The sequence below is a fragment of the Pelodiscus sinensis genome, chromosome 16 (assembly GCF_052426305.1).
Source record: "Pelodiscus sinensis isolate ZL-2025 chromosome 16, ASM5242630v1, whole genome shotgun sequence".
Lineage (NCBI taxonomy): Eukaryota > Metazoa > Chordata > Testudines > Trionychidae > Pelodiscus > Pelodiscus sinensis.
Genome location: NC_143067.1, coordinates 37,769,418 through 37,787,720, shown reverse-complemented (window position 1 = coordinate 37,787,720; position 18,303 = coordinate 37,769,418). Strand labels below are relative to the sequence as shown.

Genomic DNA, 18,303 nt, shown 5'->3' with positions numbered 1-18,303 from the left:
TTAATAACAATAAAGGAATTTGACCTTAGAAGCTAAAACTGGGTTCCTACTCCATATGTAGGCACCTAATAAAAGTTGCCAGATTTTCAAAGATGGAAGGGTCAAGTGGATTTTTTGGTGTTCAGCTTAAAATGTAAGACAAACAGAAAACAGTTCAATCCAATGATTTCAGCTATACAGCTTCTACAATAACTTTTTAAAATTTGTAGAAAAAGAATATAAGACAGTCACAATAAAAACAGGAAAAAGTTTACAGGAAATACTGATTTGAAACCCACCTTCCTTCCACGCTGAGCACTGAAAGCCTTATAGTCTTATCAAAACAGTGGTAAAATATTACCAAGTTACACAAATGTAAGACTACACGAAAAACATATGTAGTGGATTATTTACAACTTAGTTAAGAAAACAATCACATCGCAGCAGTTCCTAATGGCATGTAATAGCTTTTGTACATTAAAAACTGTAATTGACTTACTGCTTAGATAGTTCAATTTTTGTTAAATTTAACTCCAATTAATTTGTGTGTTTCATCAACCCACACAATAATTCATACCCACCACAACATGGAAATTAATTGGTCTACACCCAATCGGAGTGGATAATGCATACGTGAGCCTTGGCATAAAAGGAATTTTTTGGGGCACATATTGAATTTTTTATCATCTTGGAAGAGGTGAAGAGGAATCTACTGAGTTTCCTATTTTAGACGCACCCTTTCATTTTCATTGTTCCGTATACCACTCGGAATACAGGAAATAAGTCTCTGTAACGACCTGCTTTCTTTTTCCACGGTGACACATTTAATTCCTTTTAGAGAAGTGTCTTAACAATTATATTTTTGTTTATGTTTTTTTCTGGAATAAAACATTTGAAATGCATGTTTGTGAAATGAAGCCATTATCTTTATCTCATTAAAGAGTGTATTATTGTCTCTAAGTGTTACAATATATCATATTATAGGTTTTCCTGTTACATCCTTAGTCCTAAAGAGCTCATTTTTCACTCAGCTAATCTTTGTTCTTCTTTGCAGTGTGCAGTCACAAGCCTTGTGTTGAAAATATACATGCAACCATTTTGTAGAAAAATAATCATTTTTATTAATTCAAGAAAGTTCATATAGAATTTATACCAATCTTTGTCTCAAAGTTGCAATAAGAAGTGACCTCTGTGAAAGTGATCAGAAACATTATTTATTACTCTGGGTGGAACTAAGAATCATTAACTAGTACACATTTAGAAGCAATGCATGTTTATTTTGCTCTTTGGTTAAGTATCGTTTCTACACCACCATTTCAGACATGTCTAAGAACAGGGATAATAAATTTTGATAAGAAAGTTTGAAAACGTTCTTTAAGCTAAGACTGATTTTACATCATTTTCACTGTTATAAATTCTTATGTTTAGGCCAGAGATATAAAAAGGCAGAAGTTATTTAAAAAATAGTTTCCCTAAGTTTTCAACTCCTAACAATATGGTGAGGTCCAAAACTTTCAAAGTCTATTTGTTGTTATTCAGTGCTCTGGTTTCCAAAGTCGGCGTCAACTCATCATATCTAAATTGCTTGCTTCCGTAGCCCCTTCGCAGCGCAGGGCATCAGCCACGTCTCTTCGAAAGACCGACATGTTCTGGGTGAATCTGGGCACAAGAAAACCCCAAATCTTTCGTTAAACCAAAGCTCTAATTTATGGATTTATTTTGATTTGTACAACAGCATAAACAATACAAATGCTCGTATAAAATCTTTAGGGGTTTTGACAATTAGTCTTACAACATAACGGTGACTAGCCAGCAGCATTAAAAATGTCACGTATGGACAACCTATAAGATCAGAGCATTAGTAACATGAACTGCTAATAAACAGTGAATTCAGCCAAGCAGGAAATGAAACAGGAAAGTTCCCTTGCGTCCCAAGCTGCTTATGGGAAAAATGCCTTGACCCTTCCCCCAAAACCTTGTGCAACATACTCAGAACATTACTGATTTCAGGCTATTTGATAGTGAAGGCAGAGTTCCACTTTTCATATTATCTAGTGTATATTTGAGTTACGTAAAACGGTAAGAGCTGATATCACCAAATTCGGAATACAGCTTCCTCTTGCCATAACTTACAGCAGTGTAAGGTTTTGGTTGTGCCAGGGAAATGGGAGGTGCCTGGAATGCGATTGCTTCTCAGAAAACCATATAGAAAAGAGACCATCACCAGGTGAAAGGGGTTGGCTGATGTGCTTCCCCCCAGCATTTGAGACTGCCCCCAGCCCTGGCACCTTTTAGAGAGGGCAGGGGAGCTGAATGTGTCCTCTCCCTGATTGGCCCAGGGACATTGCTGGTTGTTCCTGTTTGTGAGGGAGCCAGGGGAAAGTGCACAGTTTGCTGCATTCCTCACTCTGGCTGGGGAGCGCAGGGGGCAAATGAACTAGGGATGTGAACAAGCTTTTTTGTAAACATGCAACTGCTTAATATTTTAGTGGTTACACGTTTACATGTCAGGAGACAGGTGGGAGCTGGCTCCCTGAGAGCACAAACTCCTGTCTGCACCCCTCACGGCTGTCGCTGATACAGAGGCAGCAGTATGGGATGTAGGTGGCTTTGTGGGAGCCAATACGTTCAGGAAGCCAGCTTGAAAGCCTGCTTCCCGTGTGTACCAGCTTCTGCCTCGCTCTCCTCTCCCTCCTCCCCCCCATGCTGTTGCCTCTGTGGAAGGCAGTGGGGGCAGGGGAGGAGGTGGCTCCACGGGAGCTGGCAAGCACGGAGAGCTGGCTTAAAAGCCTGCCCTCCCTTGCTGCTTCTGATGATATGCAGAAGCTTATAGAAGGCAGTAGCTTGCTATATTTATGTAAATACAGTGTCCAAGTTGAATGCTACAGCAGCCAGTAACAAGCCCAATGGCTAGATATTAAACCAGAGAAATTCAAATGAGAAATAAGGTGCCATTTCCTTTTTAAACAGTGATCAAGGATTAACGAGTGGAACAAACTACCCAGGGAAGTGGTGGATTCTCCATCTCTTGCTGTCTCCAGAGCAAGGCCTGATGCCCTGCAAGCTAAACTTTAGTCAGACACAAGTTACTGGGCTCGATGGAGGTGTAACTGGGTGAAATTCTCCAGCCCGTGAGATATAGGGGGCCCCGTCTGGCCTGCTCCCAGAACTCCCCATGGAGCCTGCACTCTGGGCGGGGACACTGTCCTCCCCAGACTTTCTGCCACCGTCACCTCTTGTGGTTTCCTTCTTTCTGATTCTCACATGGCTGGAGAAAGCGACGTGCGAGGCATGTCAAGTTGACTTCTTTAGTGGAATAGGTGTGGTCACTACATGACTGGATGGGTCCCCTTCTATTTCCACAGTGCCCCTTCTCTACGGGCTCCCTCCCACTGCTGTTATCCAAAGCTGGGGTCATGTGGAGTTTATAAACTCAGCATAAGGGATACAAGGAATGATCAGCTCTGCAGAGACCCTAATATATTCAGAGACCTATTATAACAGCCAAATAATTCCATAATCAGCCCTTTCCCCTAAGAATAGCTCAAGGCATCAGTACTACCCTAAGAAAACAGATTTAAATCCACCCATGAGTTCTAAACCAAACTGCTTGGGAGTTACGGCAAGTCAACAGTCCTCAGAAAGTGATGGAGAATCATCTAATTGTTTAACCTTCATCCTTCCCACATGCTGTGTCCGGTTTGTCTCAAGTAGGGTGGCTGACAGACTTGCCGGGCCCCTGGGCTCCCCGTTCCTGGCCCTATGCCCCTCCCAAGAAAAAGGAGTACTTTTCCCCGGGGGTGGTGATGGCCAAAAGAAGAAAGGAGCACATATTCCCTGACAGGCTCTGTCTTGGAGACTATCCTAAATAAATACATATTTAAGGCAAGATAAATAGATAATTATCAAATGCTCTGGCTCCAATTAATAAGTCTGCAGGAGGATAATTTGGTAGGACATTACCTTACTTTGAAAGGAAGCTTTAGAAAAAGTCCACTGCAGTTGCAGGTTAGCGCAGAATACGGTTATGTTATTCTCCCGCTGTGTGTTTTATTTGGCTTTTATCATTAGAGAACACTTAGGGTGGTGTTGTGAGCTTACCTGTCTCTGTTCTTTACCAAAAGGTTTTGTTCTACTCCTTCCATTAGGTTCCTAAAGCATTGGTCAAGGACCTCTCGTTTGTTGTCAGGCTGGCTGTTTATCAGGCTTGCCCTTAATTCGCTGAAGTACTGTGATCAAAAGGCAGAAAATACTTAGGAAACGAACTTTGGAAATAAAAAGCAGAGGTTGCTCACCTGTGATTAGAACCCTGAATGAGCTCTGGGCATTCACAGTCTTCGGATGAGCCCATAGTGCAGCATGAACTGCTGGAACAGTCTAGCATTTAAAAAGGTTGCGTGATGCCATTACCTGACCTTTATTTTTTCCCCATAAAAAGTAAACAGTTTAGACGATAGATTCTGTAATGGATGGGAGGAGGACTATACTTTTCTAGACATCCCAGCCATTCAGTTAACTAAACTGCCTGCAAACGGTTAAACCCAGAGACAGTGATTCCCTGAGAATCTCCAGGAAGTATTGGTAGGGAGCCAGGAGAACAAATGGGAAGAGAGTGTGAGATTTGAACTGAAGCAGGTTCTGCCTGCTTCAGTCTTTGCGTGCGCAGAGCAAGAGCTGGGAGTGATGAGTTAATCAGGAACAAGGCATGGATTTTCTAGCAATATCCATGCCTAAGGAAAGGACTGAACCTTGGAACAACAGATAGGTAAGTGAACAGGGAATGTTTAGCTAGATGCGATCAGTTTATTTTCTTTACTTTGGGTCGGTTGAACTCTTCTTTGCTGATTTATGTATTTTCGCTCCCCCTCCCCAATACATCACAGTGAGCCAGACAGAGCCTTTGCTGGGGTACCCAAAGTGTGTTCTCGCTGGCAGTGAATGGAGTGGGGAAGCAGTGGCAGAAACAAGCTGCAACCTCCTATACTGTGCGTGGGGTGGTGGCAACAGCGGATTCAGCATCCTTCCAGGGTTGTTTCTGTCTCTGATGCATATAACTGCAACTGCTGGTGGGGCACAGCTATCCCTGCAGGTGCAGGCACATGCACATTGCACTTGTTCGCACCCCAGGGGTATATCTACCCCTTACATGTGAGCTGAATTACAGATGGGCAAGATACCATTACAATGAATGAGGAGACCTCCGTGCAGTAGACGTATAGCACGAGTAACCATTATGGCTGCTGGGGACAGGAGCTGTAGTGACAGAGATTAGGTCCCAAATTAAGGGAATCCATTCCCCATTGATAATCCAGCACTTGGCTGGAATGAATTAAAAACAGTTGCTTCGGAAGTCACGTAAGCATGTTTCAGAGCTTTCCTGTGGCCCTGCAGAATAAGGCACTGGGGCGCATAGGGCACAGTGAGGAAATGCAATGGGCCTTCTGACCATATTTACTCTCAGAGTTAAGTCTTCCAGGCAAGTGTCCCAGGAAGGTGAGAGTCCCCTTTCCCACCCTCGCAAAAGAGACTGTGCTGACTTGGTGCTAAGTAGGGGTGCACGTAACACACACAGTTCTGCTAAACAAAGCCCATGATCGTTCGAACTAGTCTAATTTCAGCAGAAAGGGAATACTCTGCTAGCCACACATTTATTTCATGGGATTCACCACTGCATAGTTTTATCTTCGAGTGAAATATTTAATTTCTTCTTACACTAAAGTGGCTAACATCAAAAGCACATAATTAATATGTAGTCAAGCTAATATTTAAATGCTATAAATCAGAGGCATTATATAAACAAAAGTGTCATCTTGAACAAGATTGGGAATGCACAAAACTACTTATTTTCCACTTTTATAATGATGCAGTGACTCAGAGCAGATAGAAAATGATTAGTTTTCCTCCCAAAGTAGGAAATATTGCTTCCATCTGTAAAGTATAATATTGTGATGTCATAAACTTTTTCTAAACACTGAATTTGCCCTTATTCCCTCTCAATCATTTTAAAAGAACTGCTCTCTCTTATAGAGCTTGGATTTAAATCACAATAACACACCAAGAAGATGAATGACAGTGCTATTGGATATGGCTAAAATTGGATCCTTCAGCACAGGTGAATGATGAGACAGCGCTTCTCTTTTTGATATATTTTCTTCTTCTATTAGTTTCTTTCCATGGCTGGGATTTCAGTTTGAATTTTAATGTATGCGGCTGCCGCTAATCTTAGTGTCTTATTTTTTTCCCAGCACTATCTTATTGTATAGACAATTCATTCTCCAAAGCAGTAATACACTGCCACTTGTGACTGCCCAAGAGATAAAGCAATTCTGAATAAAGTTAGATCCTGCTCTGAAGTATGGAGAATACTATAGGTCAATATCTTCTGAAAGAATGCCTTGCCTGAAACAGCAAATCGCACAGGTTTAGACTAGTTCACATTAATTTACTGAAATGGTTTCCTTTTCAGACAATTATATTAAGCCACTAAGGAGACATGCTGAGTGTATCCAAATATAGACTGTTTCCGATCTTACTGAAGGGATAGGCTGAAGAATGTTCCCTAGTTTAGATAATCTGCCTTGGAAGCAGACACTCAAGATTTTAGTAAATATGACAGATTAGCAAAGCTCACAAGGTTCAGCTAAATCCCTCAAAGATCAGCTGCTTCTCTGAACCTCTGGCAGAGACTCTGGATTAGAACTCTTGCCTTTCTTGCAAGATTTCCATTCCATCCTTGTTTGGGCTACATGGGGTTTGAATTTCTGCGTCCGAGTAGATGTGTTTGCAGGGCTTCTACTTCCAGCCAGGCCCTGGAGGAGCAGAGTTGTGGAAATGAACAAAGAAACATTAACTGGACTTTCGTGACCCTCAGCTTGGGCTTTAAGATGCTGGGCGAAGGTTTATCTGAATGTTTCAATTACATAAATTAGGTCAGTCAGCCTCACTGGGAGCAGCTCTCCAATGCTTCTAAAGCCACTGGGCTGGATACTCTCCTCCATGCCCTCCATGGGAGCAAGTCAGCAAGGAAAAGAAGTGAGGAATTTGAAAGCGAGGCCAGTAGCTTTGCGCCATGTTCCATTTCTCTGAATGCATGAGCTCCCTCTGCAGGATAGGAGAGGGTGAGAACTGGAGAGCACCTGCAGGTCAAGGAATCCATTTTGAAACACTTGGCGGGGAGGAAGGTGATCAGGAACAATCAACATGGACTAAGCAAGGGCAAGTCACGACTGAGCAACCTGATTGCCTTCTATGATGAGATAACTGGTCTGTGGATACGGGGTAAACGGTGGACGTGCGATATCTTGTCTGTAGCAAAGCTTTTGATACGGTCTCCCACAGTATTCTTGCCAGCAAGTTAAAGAAGTATGACTTGGATGAATGGACAGTAAAGTGGACAGAAAGCTGGCAAGATCGTCGGACTCAATGCGTAGCGATCAATGGCTCGATGTCTAGTTGGCAGACGGTATCAAGCGCAGTGCCCCAGAATCTTCACTAAGGCTCTGCATGATGAGATGGATTGAACCCTCAGTAAGTTCACAGATGACACTGAGTGGGGGGCGGGGGGAGGAAAGAAGTAGATATGATGGAGGGTAGGGACAGGGTCTACCTCTGTCTAGGTTCAACAAGGACAAATGCAGAGTCCTACACTTAGGACAGAAGAATCCCAAGCACTGCTACAGGCTGGGGTGGCAGATCTGCAGAAAAGAACCTGGGGGTTACAGTGGCCGAGAAGCTGGATATGAGCCAACAGTGTGCCCTTGTAGCCATGAAGGGTAACGGCATATTGGGCTGCACTAATAGGAGCACTGCCTGCCAGCAAATCGAGGGAGGTGATTATTCCCCTCTATTGCCCTTCAAAGGGCAAATATGACTCCAAATCTCTCCAGTTAAACTTGAATGACACTTTGAGTAAAGTTTCTCCTGGACTGGAAAACCCAGAGGAGGGGTCACGGAAATGTATGGAACTGAGAGGACTAGAAACCGTGACTTTATATTTATCCTACTCTACCACCCAGTGCAGGGATTGGCAGTCTTGTAAGTGACTTTTCAGTGATCTAAAAATTGGCTTGCATTAAAAGTCAGACATAGCAAAATCTTGAAACCTTTGTCAGTCTATGAACAAATGCAACTTTATGTTCAGTCCAGTATACGTTAATTTCTGAGCAAACACAGTGAATGCAAACATGACACAATCTGAACACTCTTGTTCTGTAGCTAGTATTCTCTAAAGCTGCTTAAAGGGATAAAGCCACCTTGTGTAGTCACCCAAATGTAGGTTTTATTTCTAATCAACCCCACCAGGTTTGGAAATGCACAGTATTAACAGTGGTGTTTAAAATGATCAGCAAAAAGAAGAGTTAGTTTTGTTTTTGCCTGGAGTTAAACCATTCCCAGCACCATTCACAACACAAACACATGCCCTAGGCTAATTCACGAGAAGCAGCAACTGATCAGAAATTAACTAGCTTTGCAGTCCAAGATGAGGGAAATGCAAAAAGTAAATAAACAGCATAAATAGTGAAAACAGATTACAGTTAAAAATTCAGTTTCAACACCAAAAATTAGAACTGAACTTAAGCTTTGCAGCAAAGTTGTTTATTTCAACCGTATGGGTGGACACAATAGTGAGCATGTGTAGTATGACTCTGGCAGCATTTCGACAATACTTACCTTCTCATTGAGAAGTATAAGTCCCAGCAGTGGTCTGGAGACAGACCACTGGTTTCTGCAGTCCTCAAAAATGATGGTGTTCATCAGAATTGACATCATCTGAAAGAAAACGTGTACACCTTGTGTTAGTTTGTACAGTTTGTGTTATAATGTGTGATTTGGTCACAAGGATTTTAGCTAACAACTGCCCAGAAAAAAAAAGATCCCTTTGCAAACAATGTGGAACTGTTCCTTGGCATCATGTGTGTTCCCAAGTATGTTCTTCTGCCTTTCTCCACACAACTCACGCTCTCGTGTAATTATTCTCATACCCAGCAGGTGCCATTATCAATAGAAAGTTCTAGAAAAATGGCACCCCAGGTTTGCTTAAAGAAAACAACAATCAGAAAGCAGATGATGACAGGACTTGACCTTTATCCCTGATCACACAGCTGAGATGGATTTGTTTCAGATGCAAACCTCACTACAGTGATTCGTGCCTTTGCCTCCTGGAGGATGGATCACTTCAGTGAGTTCATTCTAGTACTGGTCTTTACCAGCACTCATACACGTCAGATGATGCAGAAAATGGCCCCTCTCAGTCACTTCTGTGCTTAGTAATCTTCACTGACTCCACATTTATTTTCAGGTGCAACTCACAGGGCTGCTTTCAACCTTAATTTGGATGGGTCCTTGTTATCTCAGAGATCAGCCCCTCTCTTTTGGGATACGCCAGCATTTGTGATCAGCCGGGGCACCCGAACTGACAGCTTCCTACTTTTGTGAAGGCAAAAGCAAAGACAGAGAGCTTGGCTACAGCAATATTTAGTTAGTGGCAAGCGGGAGTGCAAATCTCCCCCCACTAGGCTGCTCTGCGCTAACTGTCCATGTGAGCCCTGCTGATGTGCATGAACAGGTTTTTAGTGGGATGAGATCTAATCCCATTTCAAATCAGGCTAGATCAAAGTGCACTCAAACTTACAAGCCCGAAATCAAGAGACTTAGGTACTTTTCCCAACTCTGCCACTTATTTGGCATGTGAGCTCCAGCAAGTCATTTCGCCCTTGTGCCTCAATTTCCCTTCTGACAATGATATTTAGCTCCTTTACAAAGCACTTTGAAATCTAGGACTACAAAGCACTAAGTATTATTACTATTAATCCAGGAAGGGTTGGAGGAAGGTTATTCATGATGTGGGGGTCTCAGTTGTAGTATTCCTTGCCCCTATTGGTTTGCCGGAGCCATAAGTGGCTTCCCTTCTAGTAATAATGCAAGGCTTATTAACTCTCCCAAGCTTATACAAAGTTTGGCTGCAAAGCCTACTAGGTCCCCAAGGCTTCTGCTGGGAGGAGTGGGGCTCTGTTTTGGGGGAGTAGGTGTCTGGGAAAGCCTCATTATTGGGAACTGAATGATCATTACTATTTGTAGCTTTTGGAGAGATTGTAAGTGCAGTAGGTGCTTTCGATGAGCCTTCAATGAAACCAAGTCAATAAAATAAACAAAGAAACCCTTTGATTCTAAAATGCTTTATGAACTTCTGGAAACACAGTAGAGCCCAACATGCTACAGGGCACAACACACACAAATCTAAAAAGTGTCTGGTTGGGATTTGTTAGTGAAAATTCATAAAATGCCACCAATAAAGAACTGGACTCACATTTGTAAAATATCTATTAGTTCTAAAACCAATACAAAGCAGAATGTGGAAACCCATTACATGATTTCTTCTAGGCCAGGGCTAGTCAACATGTGGCCCATGGGCTGCAAGCCGCTTGCAGCCCATTTATTTGCAGCCCGTGGTGTGGTCTGGGTTTACTCAACACATGGCCTGCAGGTGGGATCTTTTGAACATGGCCTCCACTGGGAACACGCTCCATAACGCCGAGGTATCTTCCAGGTGGGGCGAGCACTAAGAGACACAAGCAGACGGGATGGCTAGAACAGGCGGGTACAGGGCGTCAGAGTTTCTAGCCCCAGAAAGGAGGTGCCGGAAGTGCCAGGGCATTGTGGAAAGTGCTTTGTATTCATGCCTGTCAGTGTGAAAGAAGCTATTTGCATATATTTGCATATAGATTTGCATGTATATGCAACCACACTTAAGTTGCAGCCCTCGGCATGTGCTGAGAATATAATTGTGGCCCCCTGGGCTTCCAAAGTTGAGTAGCCCTGTTCTAGGCCAATAAGTAGCTATGAGCAGAGTCCCCAGAGAACTACCACCCTACAAACCAACCTGTAATAACCAACCAAGGCTAAGTCAAACGACATGTTTCATTAAATGAAAAAGATGAATCCCAGCACTTCAAATCACTTGGAACAAGAATATAGCCAAAATTATTTGAAATATTCATGCTAGGCGCACAAGGGGTGGCGTGGGAAAGACCATCACTTGGCTTTCCTATAACATGCATACGTCAAGCTATGTTTAAATTACCCAGGGTAAAGGCAATAGTTCAATTAATGCAAACACTAAAAACCATTGCGGGAAGTAAGGACAAGAACTTCTCTGGTCCTGAAACAGAAAGAGCAGAAATAACCATTCCTATCACTCAATAGCATCTTTTATCAGGGGATCTTACAGCAAGCACTTGAAAATACGAGAGAAAGTGTTTGGAAGAGGAGGGGAGAGAATGGAATTACCCAAGTTTGCATTCAGGCAGGACACCGGAATTGATACATCCCTTCTTTTTAGGAAATGGGCCACTTTATATGAAACGGTGGCAAGCAGCCAGGCTAATAGTATATTCGAAAGAGAGTCCTTTCAGAAGCAAGATTTGTCCTACCACCAATCCTGAGGCAATGGTTCAATACTGTCCGAGAGGGAAGAATGCCAACTATTCAATCTCCCACACTGTATCACACAACACATGGAATTTTCTGTGAGATTTCAAGTCCCAATCTATGTTGGGACAAAACCAATCAAGTAGGAAGGAAAAATGCACACTCCAGTGAAGCTCCGGACCACAATCAGCATAGAATCATAGGACTGGAAGGGACCTCGAGAGGTCATCGAGTCCAGCCCTCCGCCCTCAAGGCAGGACCAAGCTCAGTCTACACCATCCCTGGCAGATGTCTATCTAACCTGTTCTTAAATATCTCCAGAGAGGGAGATTCCACCACCTCCCTTGGCAATTTATTTCAATATTTGGCCACCCTGACAGTTAGGAATTTTTTCCTAATGTCCAATCTAAACCTCCCTTGCTGCACTTTAAGCCCATTACTCCTTGTCCTGTCCTCAAAAACCAAGAGGAACAAATTTTCTCCTTCCTCCTTGTGACACCCTTTTAGATATTTGAAAACCGCTATCATGTCCCCCCTTAATCTTCTTTTTTCCAAACTAAACAAGCCCAGTTCATGAAGCCTGGCTTCATAGGTCATGTTCTCTAGACCTTTAATCATTCTTGTCGCTCTTCTCTGTACCCTTTCCAATTTCTCCACATCTTTCTTGAAATGTGGCACCCAGAACTGGACACAGTACTCCAGCTGAGGCCTAACTAGTGCAGAGTAGAGCGGCAGAATGACTTCACGAGTTATGCTTACAACACACCTGTTGATACAACCTAGAATCATATTTGCATTTTTTGCAACAGCATCACATCAAGCTCAGCTCTCCACAGCGAAAGCCAAAAGGAACCATTATAGGATAGGCCCAACCTTCTCTACAAGAAGGCTCTGCCTTCACTACCTGGGAGGGTGGGGATGTTGGCAGGTCTGTCCCTACTTTCCTGGGTACAAACTACATGCAGCCCTTCATTTGGGGACAGCTGCCAGTTTTTGATTCAGTTCAACCAAACCCTGCCCCAGCTATTAAAATGTCAATAGGAAAAACAGATATACAACTTCTTCACGGACTGACTAGCACGACTGAAGCTACAACTTTCCCCCTCAGACATCATCACACGCGTCATTAATTTGGGAGAGTTTCTTGTAAAACACTGGTTTCCTTGTGCAGAATCTGGTATGAACATTTTAACTGGAACTGAAACTCCTGGAAAGCAGTCATGTGATGTGCCCACCGCTTTCTCCTCTATTCCCAAGAAGTCATTCTCCAATACAAGTATTTATGCTAGTAATATGCACGGAACTGGATGAATCACCATTTTCTAAAAATAAAATTAGCTGTAACTAGTATTTTTGAGTTACTTGCGTGACAAAAACAAACACTGTTGAGGGAAGAGGAGACTAGTTATCCCTTAAGCTAGAACCAACCCCTCATCTTTTCAGTCATGTACTCTAGTGAGGGATTGACGTAGCAAGCTAATATTGCCACTCCAGAACTGAGCTGCTGATAATATCATGACATATCGGGGAGTCCCTCGAGAATAAATGTCACAACAAGAACAAGGTGGCGCTGCACTTCTCCATCACAGCTTATTTGTGACTTGTGAAGTGCTTTGCAAACATCAGATAACCTCCCTGCACGCTGTGAGGCCGACCATTTCACAGATGGGTTAACTGAGGAACAGTGGGTATATGATTCAGGGGATGTCATAGCAAGTGGAGATGCACCCGGGCTGGCTTTATACAAGGCAGGTTGGGTATCCGAAAAAAGCTGCAAAAGCCCACCCACAACTCTGGGTAAATGTGCGTGTGGTTTTGTTGATGCAGCTTTAATACCAGTGGTACCTAGCAGCTTGTTGGAAGCTGGTTGGGTATGTCTAGATGACCTGCAATCATACCTTGTGACTGCAGTGTGGACATACTAAGAGGGTGACACAGCAGCTCAGTGACAAAGACAGGAACTAAGCCCAGGAATCCAGGTCTGAGTGTGGCTACCACTTTATTTGGCCCAATAATTCTTCTCCTGAAATGCAGTGATGGGAACTGTGAGTAGGCACGCATTCAGCTAGCAGTGCTAACGCTCCAGGGTCTCTCTTAGGAGCTGAAGGAAAAGCTCCCCAAAAGCATCCCTCATTACAAAAATTCATTCCCAAGGATGCATAAGTCGCCTTGTTATTAATGAGCCTCAGTGCTGCTTCTTGGAGTATTGGGTCCAGTTCTAGGCACCGCATTAAAGAAAGAGGTGGAAAAATTGGAGAAGGTCCAGAGCAGAGCAACAAGAACAATGAAAGGTCTAGAGAACAGGAGCTGTGAAGCAAGGCTGAAGGAATTGGACTTGTTTAGTTTGGAAAAGAGAAGACAGAGGGGACACGATCACAGGTATCTAAAAGGAGGAAGGGGAAAATCACAGGGAGAAAAATCACTGGGAAAATTGTTCTCCTTGACCTCTGATGATAGGACAAGAAGCAATGGGCTTAAACTGCAGCCAGGGAGGTTTAGATTGGACATCAGGAAAAACTCCTGTCAGGGTGGTTAAATACTGGAATAAATTGCTTAGGGGGGTTGTGGAATCTCCATCACTGGAGATACTTAAGAGCTGGTCAGACAGACACCTGTCAGGTCCTGCCATGAGGGCAGGGGACTGGACTTGATGACCTCTCGAGGTCCCTTCCAGTTTTAGTGTTCTGTGATTCTATGTTATCAGCAGAACAGCACTTGTACCCTAGCAGAGCCTATAACTCGCTGGTATCAATATTTTATTCTATAGCAACTAATCAGATTTTAACCTGCATAAGAAGTACATGATGTAAGCTAAGAGACAGCATTATGTGTCAGAAAACACTTAGCCAAGGATTCAGTACAAACTCAAGCAGCTTTTAATCAAACGCTTGGCTGTTAAGGACATTTCAAACATGACAATTGTTTAGATTTTTGTATCTCTGCACACAAAGTTTTGCTGAGTTTCTGTGCCTCAGGCTCCAGAGAGCTACCTCCTAATTTATAAACTACTAGACTTACCCAGCGTCCCTGGGTCATTCCGTGCAGCGGGCTGGTGGAGTGAGGTACAGGAGTCAGGGCAGGGCCTTGGGGAGATTGGTAGCTCAGGGCAGGAGGCCAGGGGCATGGGAGAGTGCAAGAGAGAGGGCTGGAGGGTGAGGAAAGGCTCCGATCAAAGGATGAGGGTTGCAGGAGTCAGGGAAGGGGTGAGGAGGGGCTCAGGCAGGAAGTAGAGGTGGGTGCTGGCTTTTTCCCCAGGGGGTGGTGGCCCCCACCCATTTGCTTTTCTCCAGGGGACAGCGGGGGCTCTCTCCCAGACAAAGGGGGGCCACTTACCTCTTCTGGTGGCAGGCAAAATCTCAGCCCTGTTGGCCACTACCTTGGTGGTACAGCTCCCCCCAGGGGACACTCTGTAGGACAGTTCTCCCCCAGAGGCTTACTGCCACAGTGGACATTCTCATATCACACCCCTCGGAACAGCAGCCCCGCCCTTTCCATGTTACGGAAAACGGTCCTTTTCCCATGGCTTCCAGTTGTCCTGGCACAACCAAACCCTGACCTTGGTTTAAGTTAGGAGACGAGGAAGCTGCATACCACATTTGATTGCCCTAGCTCTTATTGTTTAGGAGGAGTTCTTGTACAAATGGACTCGCAGACAGATACACAGGCAGACACACTCCAATATATATATATATATGAATACTAATTTCCACTGGCACTGGAGCTTCCACTCCTTCCTTCACCAACACCTTCCCCTTCAGCAAGTATATAGAGCGTCGTTTTCTAATGAATTATAGTGCACACTAATGGCTCCAAAATTGTGTACCATTCTGCATTATCTGGTCCTACAAATATTGGGATTCCCTTAAAGTGTTTTTTTTAAATAATTAATTTGGAATTCTTTATATTTGACTTTGGGTTACTCACGTTTGAGGGTACATTCGGGGCACCCGGTCACATTTTTATTTGGACCCAAGAGGGCTAAATTCTTATTTTTTTGTTTTTAACAAAAGCTGAGATACTCGTGCAATATCTGGATTCCAGCACTTGGGACCTTAAGAAAAATCCCAGACTTGTTGTAAAGTCATGAGAGTTGCCAATGCTGAGTCTGGCCTGGGTATAATCCTCAGCTATGTTTAGTGTTTTCTCTTTATTTGGGGGGGAGGGGAGGAGGATACCAGGAATGACTTTTCACTCAGGAGTCCCAGTCCCAGGATACACATAGGAACTGAAATATGTTTGCAGCTGCTTCAGAAGTCTGAAATATGATTTGCTGCAAACTTCCTCCATCTACTTTTGTCACAGGTTCTGTCTATAATTAGCACACTACTGGCTAAGTAGTAGGTTTATTCTCTCATCCTCATATCCACACAAGCAGGATACAGATACCAAGAAGAAGCACTAACAAAAAGTCTTGTGAATATTTATTTGTGGGGTGTGGCATTTTGTGTGGTTCACTTGATACAACGGCCTTTGAAAACATGACCCGGATGAACAACCCCTTCCAACAAACATTAATTAAAAGAATGTCTGATAACAATATTTGCAAGTTTGTTCTGACACTGTAAACAACTTCGTTCTGAATGCTACATTTTCTGGCAAGTAGGGCAGTTTATTCCTTTTGCCAGGATCTCCTCCAAAGACCATACACTGAGTATATACAAACAGGATCCCATTCAATTTAATACACATTACCACTGGAATAATGCTCTCTGCTGATGAAGCATGTATCAGTTATGGCTGGAGCTAAATGTAAAATGATGAACAAGTGCAAACCTCGTTATATTCTACCTAATCAGGCTGAGTGACAACTGCCCACACTTCTGACAAGCACATAGAATAAATAAATCCGTAAGTGTAGTGTTGTCTGCTGGTCCACTGTTTACTTTCTGAACTATAAATTGAAAGGAGGAAGTATTTAGAAAGAAAACGGCCATGATTGCTTGTCCGAGCCTAATATAAGACAAGAGGGAGGGGTTATTTCAAAGTCTGGTATCTATCTAGTGTACACTCTCCTTGAGCAAGTCAACAGTGAAAATGAGTCAACATTCTCACTATACCTGCACATCACAAAATCACCACCAAACTGGAATTCCCTCTGAAAGGAACCCAAGAAATGCCACAAGTCAGAGTGGAGATATCATGTCAGAACTGCCTGGGGAAGTATGCAGGGAGCCTGCAGTGAATGAGCTGGTCTCAAATCCATCATGAATGCTACATACTGATTTTATAAGAGGAAAGACAAGCACACACCCCATTTAGGAAACTGAAACCACTTGCAGTAGTTTTAAAATCTGTTTCCCTGGTAAATTGGAAAGCAGAAAAATGGAGATTCACAGTTCTGGTGTTGTTTTAATTTTTCCATTATTTCAGATACTCAATATCCCTTCCATATTCAATAGTTAAATCAGTTTGGGGGCTGATTCTGAGAGCCTGACATGTATCTTACCTCACCAGTGATTCAAATGAAATTAATAGGACTATTCAGGGAGTGAAATGCTACTTACATCAAGTATCAGAGTCTGGCTCTTTCTCTGAGAAAGAATATCTACAGTATGTATGTCACCACTTACTCAGGAGAAAACACATTTAAAATGATAGCTCCAGGTTAATTAATTACAACTGTGTGCAGTATGTCTATTCTTAATGTTACCACACACAGCACACTGCAAACAGTTTTACTTTTCCTCTGTTGAAATAAACTGTAATGAATTATTCATTTCAATGGCAGCAAAATGTAGATCAACAGGACAAAATGGATTATGTAAGGGTAAAGCTCACTTTCATCTCCACATTATGTATTTGAAACTTTTGGCTAGGAGTAAATTGCCTTTCAAATGGTTGACAAGCTTGTAAAGCAGATGTTTGCACTGCATTAGAAAGTCAATACAACAGAGCTGGGAAAAATGGAAGCAGTTAAGATTCTTGCAAATGTGCCATTCAGAACTCAACACTATCCTCACAAATTAGGAGGGCACAACCACCATATTTAAGCATTTTTAATTTGCTGTAGATGTTAACATGATGGCACATGTGGTAGGGTTAGATCCCATTTAAGTAATGCCAGCATCTGATCTGTTTGTTTCAAGGGGTGTGACACATCAGAATATGAGCAAGGCTTTCACTTTGCCTATAAAATGGATGAAAGTCTCAGAGGGGTAGCTGTGTTAGTTTGTAATTTTAAAAACAATGAGAAGTTCTGTGGTAACTTAAAGACTAACATCTATCTATCTATCTATCTATCTATCTATCTATCTATCTATCTATCTATCTATCTATCTATCTATCTATCTATCTATCTATCGCTTTTGTGGGCAACCCACACTTCCTCAGATGGTCAATCTCAGAGCTGACATAGCATCATCTAGAATGAGGGGGAAGAGGTCTTGGGGGTAGTGCAGCCTCCCCTATCATGAAGGATAAGTAGTCTCATGGGGTGTGCTAGCTTTGGCTTTTGAGAGGGCCACAGGTTAAGTACCCTGAACGACAGTTCCAACTTTGGCAATAGAAAGAAGGCTGAGGAATGATGTAGCTTCTCTTTCTGCATGGGAGGGGGAATATGATTTATTAGTTTAATTATTCACTTCCAATATGTATTGCCTTGCTTTTGTCTACACCGAATTTCATGTAAGTCCTCTGTTGAATGTTACTTACTCACATGCTGCCTGAAGTGCTAGATTCTGTATCTGGATATCTGATGCGGCTGACAGATGTTTACAAACCCATGTATCTGCACAGCCTTCCTCATGTCTACCCATCTGTGCAGCAAATTATTCTACCTCAGGCTTGGAATAACTTACACTTGCAAAATGAACTCAGGAGCTGCCTTTTGCAGATGGCAGTATTGAGAAGTCTTCAGCTTGGACATTATGATGTTCACTTCAAATTTGAGGTGTCATT

The 18,303-nt window shown here is 42.9% G+C and overlaps 1 protein-coding gene across 2 annotated transcripts in view; it reads right to left on the bottom strand.

The window, feature by feature from the left end:
• Nucleotides 1-1,235: 1,235 nt before the first annotated feature.
• Nucleotides 1,236-18,303, bottom strand: part of RANBP17 (RAN binding protein 17) — a 227,169-nt gene continuing 210,101 nt past the window's right edge. For both annotated transcript variants that reach the window (XM_089769552.1, XM_025181074.3), the window contains 3 exons: nt 8,650-8,748; nt 4,081-4,208; nt 1,236-1,638 (listed from right to left, as the gene is read on the bottom strand). In XM_089769552.1, the coding sequence (XP_089625678.1) occupies nt 1,542-1,638; nt 4,081-4,208; nt 8,650-8,748 (324 nt within the window). In that variant the 3' untranslated portion in view covers nt 1,236-1,541. The remainder of the gene's footprint in view (nt 1,639-4,080; nt 4,209-8,649; nt 8,749-18,303) is intronic.